At 50.7% G+C, this 12,609-nt stretch overlaps 1 protein-coding gene across 2 annotated transcripts; it reads right to left on the reverse strand.

The window, feature by feature from the left end:
* Positions 1–1,785: 1,785 nt before the first annotated feature.
* Positions 1,786–12,603, reverse strand: LOC121076093 (cartilage intermediate layer protein). Of its 2 annotated transcripts, none has more exons than XM_040570138.1 (9): positions 12,361–12,603; positions 10,758–10,887; positions 10,004–10,087; positions 9,154–9,207; positions 7,566–7,751; positions 6,115–6,429; positions 5,903–6,011; positions 5,178–5,335; positions 1,786–4,541 (listed from the first exon to the last, which is right to left on the reverse strand). In XM_040570138.1, the coding sequence occupies exons 2-9, from the start codon at positions 10,819–10,821 to the stop codon at positions 2,194–2,196; spliced, it is 3,318 nt and encodes a 1,105-aa protein (XP_040426072.1). In that variant the 5' UTR covers positions 10,822–10,887; positions 12,361–12,603; the 3' UTR covers positions 1,786–2,193. The 2 variants fall into 2 exon arrangements, with proteins under 2 accessions (XP_040426072.1, XP_040426070.1); XM_040570136.1 differs by lacking the exon at positions 12,361–12,603 and adding an exon at positions 11,632–11,706.
* Between the last annotated feature and the right edge of the window lie 6 nt (positions 12,604–12,609).

Raw genomic sequence — 12,609 nt, forward strand, 5'->3', positions numbered from 1 at the left:
GGAGAGCTTCTTGCTGTTTGATGGATAGGCAGAATTTCAGGCCGTAGGTCTGTGACCATTTAATTGCTGTTAAACAAATTTCTTCCCAAGGGGAAGAGCCCTAAACTCTGCCGTTTGGTTCTGCTGAGCACCCGTGAAGTGCAGGGACCAGATCCTGAGCCTGCTTTCCTCTGTGGAACTCCTGTGTTGGTCTGTAGAAGTCATTTGTGTTACTTCACCCTCGAAGTGATGAAACCAGGGCCAGGATTTGGCTGTCTGTCTGCAGAGGAGGAGGGGAGTGGAGAGAAGAGGCATTTCTCTGCGAGTCTGCAGTGCAAGCCAAGAGCTCTGTGGGAAGGTCCGAGCTAATGCTCCCCACTGGCTGCCTTGGCCCAAGCCCGCGCCAAGCTCTTGCAGCAGACTAGACACAAAAGAAAACACACGCAGTCTAAATTCATTGGTATGAGAAGGATGTGCCAGAGTATTCCACAGCTCTTTTCTCATTTCTCTTAGATAATAGTCAATTTACATAAAAACATGGATTATAAAAGGTTTTTTCTTTTTAACCATAGTTCAGGCTGCGTTGGCACTGCACAGTCCTGCACAGATTTGTGTTTAATAGCCGAGATGCTCCATGGCAGACGTGAGAACCTGTTCGAGAGCTTGCTAAAGGCAATTGAAACATTCACCAGACCCTTCATGAGCTGTAGGTAAGACACAGAAGAGATCTGTATCAGAACTGTCCTCATATCTGTAGGAGAGGATTGAGTGGTAAGAGAGGGAAATCCACGCTGGAGCTTGTGTTTGAATTCAGCTGTAATTCAGGAACACTGGCTACCTTTTTGTGGTCTCTCTGTGAAGATTTCAGTGTTGGAGGCGTACTGGCTCGCCTGCACCCAAAAAGTTTATTGACAGGAGTATATTTGGGTGTAAACACAGTATGTTCTGTGCTGGCGAGGTCCTCAATTGCTCTCTAGACGTAGTGGAGGGAAGGCCGTACGGGTTTGATAGGGCAATGACGGGTCACTATCTGTCTGACCCCTTCTGTGCCCATCTGTGCTTTCAGCTAAGAGCAGCTTCTTACCCAGCAGTGTGCTGTGCACTGCTGCTGAATGTGGAGGGAAACCTAACTGTTTCTGTACCTCCTAGCCGTGCTTCCACATTCCCTTACTTGCTGTCATCCTTAAAGCCCTTTTCCCCCCCCATCTTGTCCCCCCTCTGGGAGCCCTGCTGCTCCCTTTTAGTGCTCATCCCTCGCTCAGACCTGCTGCTCTGCACCTCCTAACAGTCGCTGCCTCTCCATATCTCATGGTTCTGGTGCTGCTCATGGGAGACTGGAGATTCCCTGAATGCAGCGTGCTGTGGCGAAGCCCTGGACTTAAAGGGAGCAGCAGCTACCTGCCAAACCACTTTCCCATACCCAGGATCAGTCTCGCATCAAAAAGCTTTGACCCATTTGTTGAAAAGAAATGTTGCAGATTATTCTTCTGTCAGCTCTACACATGGTTTATTTACTTGGGCATGTCAAACACAAAGGGAATACAGCATTGTCAAAATTACAAAATGACTTTTATTAATCTACCCTATTGTAGAGCAAGGATTTTCTTCTCAAATAATGCAAGAAGCAAGAGAGAGACATAATTTTATCCATGTGGAGCCTACAAATCCACATGGCTTCTCTGTGCTGTCAAGCATGTGAGTTCTTAGAAATGCAGCTGCCAGTAGTTTAGCTTGAATACGGTCATCTAAAACAAGCTAGAAATAAATAAAATACTTACATTTCAAGTACAAAACCTTGCAGTTGAATTCAGTATCAGGAAATCAGTTTATTCCTTTTCATGTTATCAACTACTGTACAGGTACTTGGGCTGGCAAAGTCTGCAGATGCAGACCAGAAGAATGTCTTATATACACGTCTTAAGTGAGTTGCGTGTTTAATCCTCTCTTTAGGCTATTGTGAAGCTTTTTAAAGTCAGGCAGAACTTTTTTTTTGGATGCTTTTAATAAGGCAGAAACCCACTACAACTACTGGCCCCCAGTTTTGGCCATATCTTTCCTTTCTGGTGCAATGTAAAAAGAAAAAAGAGGCACCTTAATCACATCTCAAAAATAATGACATCTACCTGCTTTGAATGAAGTTACTTGCAGCTGGATGTTCCTTTCAGGTTATATTGAATCAAATGCGATTGACTTTACTGAGACTCCTGTATATCTTTAGTAAGAGGAAGGCCATTGACCTCTCATCGGGACCCTGCTTTGGGTGATTCGGCGGCTTCCCAGCTGCCTTTGGAACGCAGGACTCTCCCTTGGGGGTGGCGGCACCACTATGGACTGCTGGCCCGAGTTCCTCTGGGACTCAAATATGCTTTGCTCGGCTGCGCTCCTTTCCGAACAGGTGAAAGTCAACGCGACGCCGATATCACTCTTCATGATTCTGGAGGTGCCATCGGAGGTGCCATCGAAACACCTGCCCAGAGCGATCTCCTTGGCAATCCTCGGGTCCTGGTCAGTGACGGTGTAGATGCCGTAGTTGTGCCCCAGCGGGTCAAGAGGCGCCAGCATTGTATATTCACTGGAATCGTTGTTCGTAGCCATGGGGAGGTGGTTCACCAGGTACTCGTGGAGCATGCTGTTAACGCTCTCGCGGCGGCAGCTGCCCTGGGGGATGACTTTCACAAGCGTGCGGTCCACGCGGTCCTGGTCGTAGAGCATGCCGCTGCACTTGAACTCCAGGCAGGCTGCCGACACGTCCCGCTGCTCAGAGTCACGGATGCTGCGCACGTCCCTGATGCCATAGAGCTTGCCAATGGTACGTGGATGTGTCCCGCCCATGTTGCGAGACCTTATGTTCACTTCCTGGGGTCCGTTAATTTTTACTTTAATGTAGCAGGCCCTAAATTCCATGGGCTTAGGCCACCATGCCAGGTAGTCATCGGTCCAGCTCATGAGGTCGTCTTCGCTGAAGGGAACAGTATTGTAGTCGTACCGGTCTCCCTCTATCCTGTAAAACCTGAAGTGAGCGGCGCTGTATGGAGCTTCCTCGCATTCTTTTAGGTTTTCATAGGCATAAATAGGGCCATTGTTCTCATCTGCGGAATTTGGACTCGGCTTGGCCATGTTAATGCTGAAAGCAGTTTTCTTGGTGTTTGAGTCTTCGTGGTCTGTTCTCCTGTAGTTGAGCTTGTTGAGATATGGCTGTGGGACCCCAATAGCATTGGGATTAAGTTTGGGAGCAGAGGACACGGCTTCAAGTTCTTCTCCCCCCAGGCTTGCCAAAATATAAGCTGCATAGGCCTCTGGGTTTTGCTCGTCACAGAAAGCTGGCACGCAGGCGCCGTTGGGACCAGTGACCACGCTGTCGAAACGACCCCACGCTCTGGGGTTGGAAGAGAATCCTGGTTCTGGCTCCATGTTTATAACAGAAATCACTACCCCTTGGATCTGCTCACTTGGCAGAAATCTCTCACTTCTGTACGCTCGGACTTTGACGTAGCACCGTCTGCTCTCTGGGACGTCCAGGTTGAAAAGCCGCCTTTCTTTGATCTCCATGTTTCCAACCAAGAAAGTTCTCTCCTCTCTTTTGCGCCGTCTGCTTTTCTCAAGGTTGAAGTCCCCTTCTTCCTCCCATAATCCTGTCTCAGGGTTCAGTGACCAAAGCTTCATCTCTTGCAGGTGCTCGGGCATTTTGATCTGAGCAGTGTCCAAATGAACCTTCACCTTCTCTGCGTTAAGGGACTCGGTGCCCCGTTCATCAGTGAAGTCCACGGAAAACATGCCATACGTGCGGAGCGGGAATACGTCTCCTTCCTCATCTACAAAGTTCAGGTCACTTTGTGTCACAGCAGCTGTTGAGATGTTTCTTGGGTCCAGAAACGTCACGCTGGCTTTCACTTTGCCTCTGTAAAGTTCTCCATTCTTCCTGTAAAATGAATCAGGAGGAATTTCTAATTCGGCAATTGGATCATCTTCTTCCATTTCTCCCAAAGAAATCACATTGGTTTCAGTGGATTCCAGCGTAACAGGGGCTTTCTTTCTTAGTAACTTAATGTCGTGAAACACAGCACCTCCGTTTTCCTTGAACGGCAGAACTTTCGTTGTGTTCACGAACTTCTGCAGCCGATCTACGAAAGTCAGAACCAGTCTCTCGGTATCTGCGGGGATGGGGATGGAGAAGGTTCCCTTGTAGCCGGTCATACTCACTCTCTTGTTCCCCATGTAGATGTGGCCAAACCTGAGCGGCTCGCCGTTATCTGCTGCTGTGGCTCTGCCTCGAACCGTTATTCTGGTCTCGGTGCATTTCTTGCAGCCGCATTCTACAGTGACTTTAGTGGGGAGCGTGTACCCATTGCATGGGATCTCTCTCGTTTCCATCTTGGATGCCCCGCAGCAGTAGGCAACGTTGTCCTTACACCGCAGTCCTTTATCCAGCTTCCCAACGCAGGTCTTCGCTGGGCATTTGCCCACATCGTAGTAGAATGAATTAGTTGCTTTTTGGAAACAGTCGTGCGGAAGACGGATGAGGTGGCTTTGGGGCTGGGGGTCGCAGGCTGCCTCTTGTCTTCCTGTTGAATAGGATTTCTTAATGAGCAGCATGAAATAATTGGACAGTCATCTGTACGTGGTCTGAAACCCTCAGAGCTAAACATTGCTTCCAGTCGCAGGTTTTTGCAGCGATAAAACATATGGTTTGCAGAATTTTGTTTAGCTGAGTTCATCTGGCCTTTGTTTCAGTGAAGCAGGTGCTCAACTGTAACTTGAGGTACCCAATTAAGAGCAGTGCTGGTTGCAGGAGTGTCCCAGCTCCTGCTTTCCTGCCACTGCCATCAAACAGCCTCAGCTAGGTGTTCTGCAGCTGCCTGGCTTTATGGCTATGGACAGACCGAAATGGGTCCCAAGATTTAAAAATAAATAAATAAATACAAAATTCACATGCCAGGCAGCAATTACAGTGAGAAATGACCATGCCCAGCAAATTGAGTTTGGCAGGTCATCTGAAATCCCAGAGCTCCAGTTTGTAGAGAGCATCTGGCCGATAACCAGCTCACTCAGGCTTATCTGCTAGCGGATGTGTGAGATAAAGGCTGAATATTTTTCCTGCGCCTTTTCTTTCCCACATGTGTGACAATTCCTGAGCGTTGTTTTCTGCACCCCACTGCCTCCCCAGCTGTTTTGGAGTGCATCATGCACGTTTTTCTTACCTACTACAGAAAGCTTGGCAGACTGGGACTTTGCTGAACCCCCATCGCTGCTGGCCTTGCAGAAATACTCTCCTGCCTGGCCTCTGTTGAGGTTCTTCAGAATCAGGTTGTTTTTATATTTGTATATGGAGGGGTCCAGCAGTGAGCCGTTGTGGTACCTGCCAGGAATAGGCAGACAGTTAATGGGACAGAGCCTGACTAAATGACTGGTGCAGAGCAAAGGCTGGATTCTGCCCCTTCTGTGTCCTGCTGTGTGGATTTTGCCAGACCTCTTCCATCAGCTTCACCTCCAATATCACAGAGCAGCTACGTCCCAGGAGCTGCCCTTTCAGTATTGCGGTTGTACTTAAAAACATCTCTCCACTGTGTTGTATGGGGTGCTAGTCAGGCTACAAATCCTTACAGGGGCTTCACCTAAAAACAGTTCCAGACACAGCTGCCAGTCACACCTGGTGAGGTTTTTCAAAGCCCTATTTGTATGTTTTTTCCATTAAGTCCCTATGCGGATTACATTACTGCACCTGTGAGAAATGCCAACTCTGCAAATCTCCAGGAAACCATCAGTTGTAGCGGTGGGTTCTCAGTGTATTTAAGCACACAGTTTTATAGCTTAAAAAAACCACAACGCCTTTATGTAAGAGAGTAAGGAGGTAAAAATCAAGTATGTGCAACAGTGAAGACTTCTGCCTGCCACGAGGGTATGGGACCAAACTCAAGTTCCTTACCAGAGGTAGCGGTCGGGGGCCGGAGTCCCCACGGCATCACAGCAGAGCGCCACGCTCTGCCCCACTCTCCTCGCCTTGTCATCGGGACTCTTTACAATGTAGGGTTTGCCTGCAGGACAAGGAAAGGCCACCTCATTAGTCTTATTTCTGATAACTGCATAAAGCCTTCTGCTTTCAGCAGTGCTGAACTTCCCCCATCTCTTCGGGGCTACCTGATCTTTGCAGCTGCACTTGGAGCGCCAGGTTTCTTCTGTTGGTCTCGGGCACGGTGACGGCAGCCGTTGCATATTTGGCTTTCTTTATTTTAAGGGTGTTTTTGCCATCGGGACAGACCCCAGGGATCCTAAAAGTGCCCTTGTTGTCAGCTGTCGTCAACAGCTTGAGTTTCTTGGCTTGCAGGTAGACCCGGGCATCGGCAGCGGGCGAGCCGTCCTCAAGGGAGACCTTTCCGTGCAGGGTCACATCCTCACACATGCAGGCGTCGCAGTCGGCGTTCACGCGGCCCATGGGGCACGTGATGTTGCAGGCTGGAGGGGAGGCAGGCGGGTCAGAAAGCAGCCCGAGTCCCCGTCCTGCTCACAGCACGGTCTCGTGCCTGCTTTTAATTTAGATGCAATAAGGCAGATAGGGCATAAGGAATAAATTGGATGCAAAACATATTTTTACAGATTATCAACAGCTGTGCATTAGAAACACGGGGGTGATGTAGTTCTGAACCTTACAATTAGTAGAAAGCAGCCACGTGGATATAATTACAGCTAGCAACTTTTATTTACCATCCCCAAAGGGCTGAATTTCAGGGAAACTTGAATCCAGATCTGCATGTGAGCTCTTAGCTGAACCCTGGCAATATCACACATCCAAACGCCTTCAACTTTGTAGGTTTCTGTTACCAACTAAATGTCACAGCACTGGTGTATTTTAAAAGCTGTCTCCCCTTATTCAACAGTATCCTGACTTGTTCTGGACGTAGGTTACTTGCCAGATGAGCATTATCTGATAGGTCTAATGAGTGGTCTCCCAAACAGTGATTCTGAAATATTGTCGTTGCCTATAGCAGTTAATCCTAAATAATTCCCACTTCTTCCCTTTTGCAAGGGTTCAGGTCATTCCTTTATGGTCACAGAGCATCCCTGTACAGCAGCTCTGTGATAATTTTTTCATTGCTCTAAATAAATGGAAGAAATAGGGAAAACCCAAAACAACTTTCTTGGAGAAAACACTGACTGTTTTCAGAGTGATTTGCTGAAAAGAGGGGTACAAGAATAATATAATTAATTATACGCTGCTTTAGCGAGGCTGTGGCAATTCAATATTTCCCGCTCTTCTCCTTCCTGGGTCTGGTTGCATGGAGGCAGCAGCCTGCAGACACTGACTGCGCTTTGAGAGCTGCTGTTGTATCGAGACTACAAGATTTTCCTATATCCCCAGGATCTCTATGGGTTCCTGTTGCTTCCCTGCATCTGGATCCCCCTCATCTTGTTGTTTGGCTATCCAGTCTTTATGCTCTGCTCCCTTTGTATGTTCCAGCCCTGCCTGGGAAGACACCAGGTTTTGCATCTCTCAGAACTCTGGCAAGGAGAAAGATGGAAAAAAGGCCACGAAGGGAGTAAAACACCCATGCAGTGGTGAGATCAGGACGTAATTGAGGTTATAGGAGCACCTGAGCAGACATGTCCAATGCAGAGCCGCCCTTCCTCAGTTGCTTCATTACAGTGCACGCCCCAGAGGTGTTCAGCTAGGCAGGATCTGGTACGCTTCTGCACACCGGTTTGGCCACACTTTGCTGAGCACTCGCTCCATTTCGACCATGGAGACAAAAACCTTTTTGAATCTTGCACCGGTGGACCTTGAATAACATCATTGGTGTGTTACTGCGACGCACATTACACGTACGGCTGCCCTAAAACAGGCAGTTTTCTTAACAGCTTCTATGTAGCTCCGACTACGCGTTTGTATTTGGATATCACGCACCACATGGATTAAACAAACTCAAAGCATGGTCAGGGAGCTGGGAAATAAAGCACGAGAAGGCGCCTGAATGCTTCTGACTTACTTCCCTGCAGGCTACCGAATTCAGGATGATTAAGATAAACTCAAGGGGTGCAGAGTGCACGCAGCTCATGCTTAGTTTTGAATAACTTTGGCTTAAAGGAAATCAAACACACATTGTCATTTAAATGCTGTCTGAGGGGCAGCGCTCGCCTGCATTTCAAATGTGGTTTTTAAAAAAAAAAAAAAGGGTAAAATTGTTGGTATGCTCGTATTGAATGTCTTTAAGCATGCTTCAGCATGTGTTCTCTGTAGGGGAAGCGTGTGTCTTGTTGAGAGCCCCAGCTTTACTGTGTGCAAAACAGAAGCCTGAGATGCTACTGAGAATGCTGAGCATTTTGGGGACCAGCTGATTTGTAAAATACAAAGGGTTTTTTTGAAAGTTTAGCTTGCGGTTAGATGTTTAAAGGAATTTCTTTAAAAGGCTACTAGGTGGTATTAGTTTAAGCTGCCTGAATGGATGAGATCCACTCCAAGCATGTGGTTTGGGTTTATTTTTAAATGTCAATGTTCTAATAATGTTTACGAGGATGCACTTGCGACTAAAGTTTCTAAAAATGAGGTCTCTTGGGAACGCGTGCGGGTACCGTGTCATCTCCCACACCTACTCTTCCGCCAGCTTTGTTGTAAGCCAGGTTAGGTTACTTGCTAGAAAGACAGAGGCTGGACTGTTCAAAAATGAAACTGGCTTCCAAAAGCAGGTGTTTAAATGGGTTCTGGTGGCTGGAAAAAAGCATTTCAATGACAGCAGCCACGGAAGAGTAAGGTCTGTTGTGGAGTGAGAGCTTGGCTTAGCGGGGCGAGTTTTTAATCTGTTGGCACACTGACATCCCCGTTCAGCATCCCGAGTGGCACACTGATAGGCATTAGTTAACAATTTGGGGATGATTTAGAGGGGATGCAGGGGCAGGTGAGCTTGGAGACAGCCTTTTTCCAGGAGGCACACCGATAAACGTATTTGCCCCAAGGTTTCATGTGCAGCAGATTGAAGTGGGGTTTCTGTAAGATCCTTCACAGCCCTGCTTAGCTCATTTGGGATCAGCTGCTTCAGTCTGCGGGGCTGGTGATGGTAGGAAAGGAGGAGGGGAGTCCCGTGGAGCAAAATGGCATTTTAAAGCTCAGGGTAGCACCTTGACAGTGGAAAAAGCAAGAAGCAGAGGATGGGGAGAAGCCGAGGGTGCGTGCGGGCAGGGACGTACTGCGTCTGGCGTAGGCGAAGGTCGGGGCTCCCCGGCGAGAGCTGCTCCTCGTACCTGTGGGCAGAGGACGCATGCTGTGACCCTCGTGGCTGCACTGAGCCCAGCTGAACAGCCCAGGGAGGTTTTGTGCACCCACCCCCAGAGGTAAAAATGGAGCTTCTGGCTCCCTGCTCATAGCCGAGGGTAGGTGCTGCTTTGGTGTTGGCCAAAACCTCAAGGTTTTGCTTTATTTCTTCCTGAAGTAGCACAATTTAACACCTGCTCTGTGAGCTCCAGACCCAGCACGACTGAGGGCCATCCACTTGGAGGAGAAGTTGGGAAGCTGCAGTTTTCCTGAGAGCTTCCCTAAAAACCTCTCTCAGCAGGCAGAAGGGAGAGGTGCAAACCCTCTGCCTGGCCGCCCACGTCCGTATTTTCTGAGCTTCAATTCTCACCTCCATCCCACAGCTCAGCCCCACGGGAGTGGGATGGGAGGCTGGGAAGCCCCCAAACCCCCGCCCCACGATGTAGGACACACAGAGAGGCCACCGGGGGGACACACGCCTGCCACGGGGTGGGAGGGCTGGGTGTAACGCGCCGTGCCCTCACTGCACTGTCCTCAGCCTCCTGGGCCGGGCTGTGGTCATGCACTTGACCTTCAGCTTTCCAGGAGAGGAGCCAGCGGCGTGTGTCAGCGAGAGCCCGAACCCGACAGGAGGTCACGAATGATTAGCATTTATTCCATTGCCTAAATGTCCCACCTACTCCCATGAACTGATTTGTTTTAAAATTAAGGTTGGAAAAAAAAAAATACGCGCCAATATCTTTTTCCCCAGCACGGGAAAGCCACCTGAGGCGGGAGACAACTCACTCTCTAAGCTGAGCATCACCAGCGGGCTGAAGGTTTTCTGTCCTATCTGGATCCTGCCGAGGTTTTGCCTCAGAAGCCTTTGACCTAGGGGGTCAACAAATTAACAAATTGGAGATTAAAACAGATTAATAATAAGTTAATTAGATTTGAGTGGTCGGGCATGGCTTGGCTGTGCTCAGAGCCCTCCCCGCGTCCCTCCTGCTGGGATTTCCCCCGGTGCTGTCGCATTTCAGGCTCGCTGCCCTTTGTGTTGGAGCAGCTATGACCAAATCATCTTTTTATATCTGGAAGCATAAAATACATCCTGCCTTCCCCTACATGGGGGAGAAACGAACCCGAGGGGATGAGCTCGGACTTAAGCTGGGGAGCTGAGCCCAAAGCTGCCCAGCGCAGGACGGGGTTTTTGGGCACGTCCCCGTTAAGCACTGACCCTCCCTGTTCTTATCCCCGGGCATCTGGCCAGAGCACTTCAGGGTGAAATTCTTGTATAGCCTCGGAAAACAAATCCGAAGAGCCTGCAAGCACGTTTCTCTGCAAAACCCTCCCGAGCAAAGCGGGTAGGGTCCTCATGGCTCAGCTCCTTGGCGTGCTGCGCCGTGCGAGGGCTGGCAGCACGCAGATCCAGCAGCCCCACGCATCTTCTCCTGGAGAAGAGGATGCAGTGCCTGCCCTCGCCGTGCCCACCCATGGCATTGCCCGTGTCCCCCTGGCCGGGGACAGCACTGAGACGTGAATAGCAAGGGGTGACCTTCACCTAAACCGGCCGTGGCTCCCAGGAGGAGCAGCAGCAGCAGCAGCCATCCTCTCGCGGTGACCATGGCGGTGTCCAGAGGTGACCGGGGGCTTCCTCGAGTACTCGCAGCCGTCCCGCGCCTTCCCCAGACCTGCGGGGAGAAGCACGGCCGGGTCAGGGCTCATTGCAGTGCCAGCCACCTGCGGGATGCTTCTCCCAGCAAAACACCCTGCGGGGCCATCCTGATCTAGCACCCAAAACCGCCCCGATCCAGAAGAAATCGCAGAAGCTTTTGCTCAAAGGGCAGCCCGTCCCCCACAGACAGCAGCTCCCGTCCGTCTGTCCCCCAGTGGAGGTGGCACATCTGTGCCGTGTCCCTCTGCTTCTCACCATCACATCTCAGCCCTGATCCTAAATCTATTCTGCAGAGCTCTGCTTTTTAACGACATCTCCTTGCCGGGCCCTTTTGCAGGCTAAGTGTTTCTGCAGAGCCTCTGCCTCGGCCCCCATGCCCTGCTCTGCCCTGTCCCGCTGCTCGTGGCGTGTCCCGGGAGGGGAAGGCTCCCGAGCACCACTGAGAGCGTAAAACCCCACGCACAAACCAAGTCCTTGCAGCCAGATGCCAAATATTTTCCTTTTTTTTCTTCTTTTTTTTTGCATGCAGAGGTGAGGGGTTGAGGCTCTGTGTTTCTCTCCTCCAGCTCGGCTGCTGCAGCTGGTGTTTAATAAATCACTTAGCCCTGGGGTTTCCAGCATTTGATTTCGGAAGGTACCGAGCATTTGAGCTGCTGTTATCCACAGTGACACCAGCCTCAGCTACAGGTGCTTTGTTTACGCTCCCAAAATTAATGAATTCGGGGGAAAAAGTTGCTGTCACTGCTCAGTGCCTGTTTACCCACAAAACGAAGCTGTCAGCGACCGGCGGCAGCAAAAGCACCTTGCTGCTTGCAAGCAGCGTGAACGAACCTCTCCGAGCACGGGGGCTCTGGGAATAGGAAACGCTTTGATTACAGCTCGGCGGATCCCAGTCAAGCACAAATAACGAGCAACACATGAGCGGGATTTTGTGGGCTTACGGCGGGGTCACGAACTTCCAGCCAGACAATAACCAGGAAAAATGAATGCGGGCGGAAAGCCCGATTCCCACTCGCAGGCTATTTCGGGAGCTGGCTGCGACTCATTCAGCGCAGGGTTTTGTGCCGGTGCGGGGGACACATCCCCCCCCCCCCAGGGCAGGTGGGCTCAAGCCCAAGGCGGTGCAGGACGGAGCTCCGGCAGCCCCGTGGGAGCAGAGCGCCTTTGTCCCCGAGCCCTGCTCCGAGCCCTGTGCCAAGCCCAGTTAGCGAGCGAGAGGTCGCACTGGGATGAATGGGAGCCCCGCGATGCCACCGAACGCTGACCCGAGCACGCCCTGCAGTCCCGTGAGCCGCCTCGCCACGTATATACCCAGCCGTCGGCCACCCTTGGGCTTCCCCAGCGAGGAACTCCCACCTCCACAATCGCAGCCACTTGTAATTACGCCGCCTTAATTACCCAGCAGAGTTATATAACGCCTGCTGCGGAGAGAGGGGAAAAAAAAAAACTTAGTGGGACTTTTTTTTTTTTTTTCCTTTTTTGTTCTTACCTACAAAAACCATAAAAAAAATCAACGAAGGAACGTCCCGTCCTCTCGCCGCCAGCCACGCTGCGGTCCGGGGGAGCGAGGGCTTGGAGCAGCTGCGGGAAGAAGGAATTTGCAGAGGAGGAGAGCAGGAGCAGGAGCAGGAGCAGGAGCAGGAGCAGGAGCTTCCCAGGGGCTCGGTGCTGCCGCTGCAGCGGGCGAAGCACGAGCCTCCCCGCAGCCTGCGCGGCGAGGTGGCTTATATAGCGCGGC

This window comes from Cygnus olor, chromosome 11 (genome assembly GCF_009769625.2).
Source record: "Cygnus olor isolate bCygOlo1 chromosome 11, bCygOlo1.pri.v2, whole genome shotgun sequence".
Lineage (NCBI taxonomy): Eukaryota > Metazoa > Chordata > Aves > Anseriformes > Anatidae > Cygnus > Cygnus olor.

Excerpts from the sequence above, each read along its gene's own strand:
- LOC121076093 (XM_040570138.1), bottom strand. The coding sequence starts at position 10,821 with ATGGTCACCGCGAGAGGATGGCTGCTGCTGCTGCTGCTCCTCCTGGGA. Across the intron at positions 9,208-10,003 it reads GGTGATGCTCAGCTTAGAGA|GTACGAGGAGCAGCTCTCGC; the intron begins GTGAGTTGTCTC and ends CTCTGCCCACAG. Across the intron at positions 4,542-5,177 it reads TGCCAAGCTTTCTGTAGTAG|GAAGACAAGAGGCAGCCTGC; the intron begins GTAAGAAAAACG and ends CCTATTCAACAG.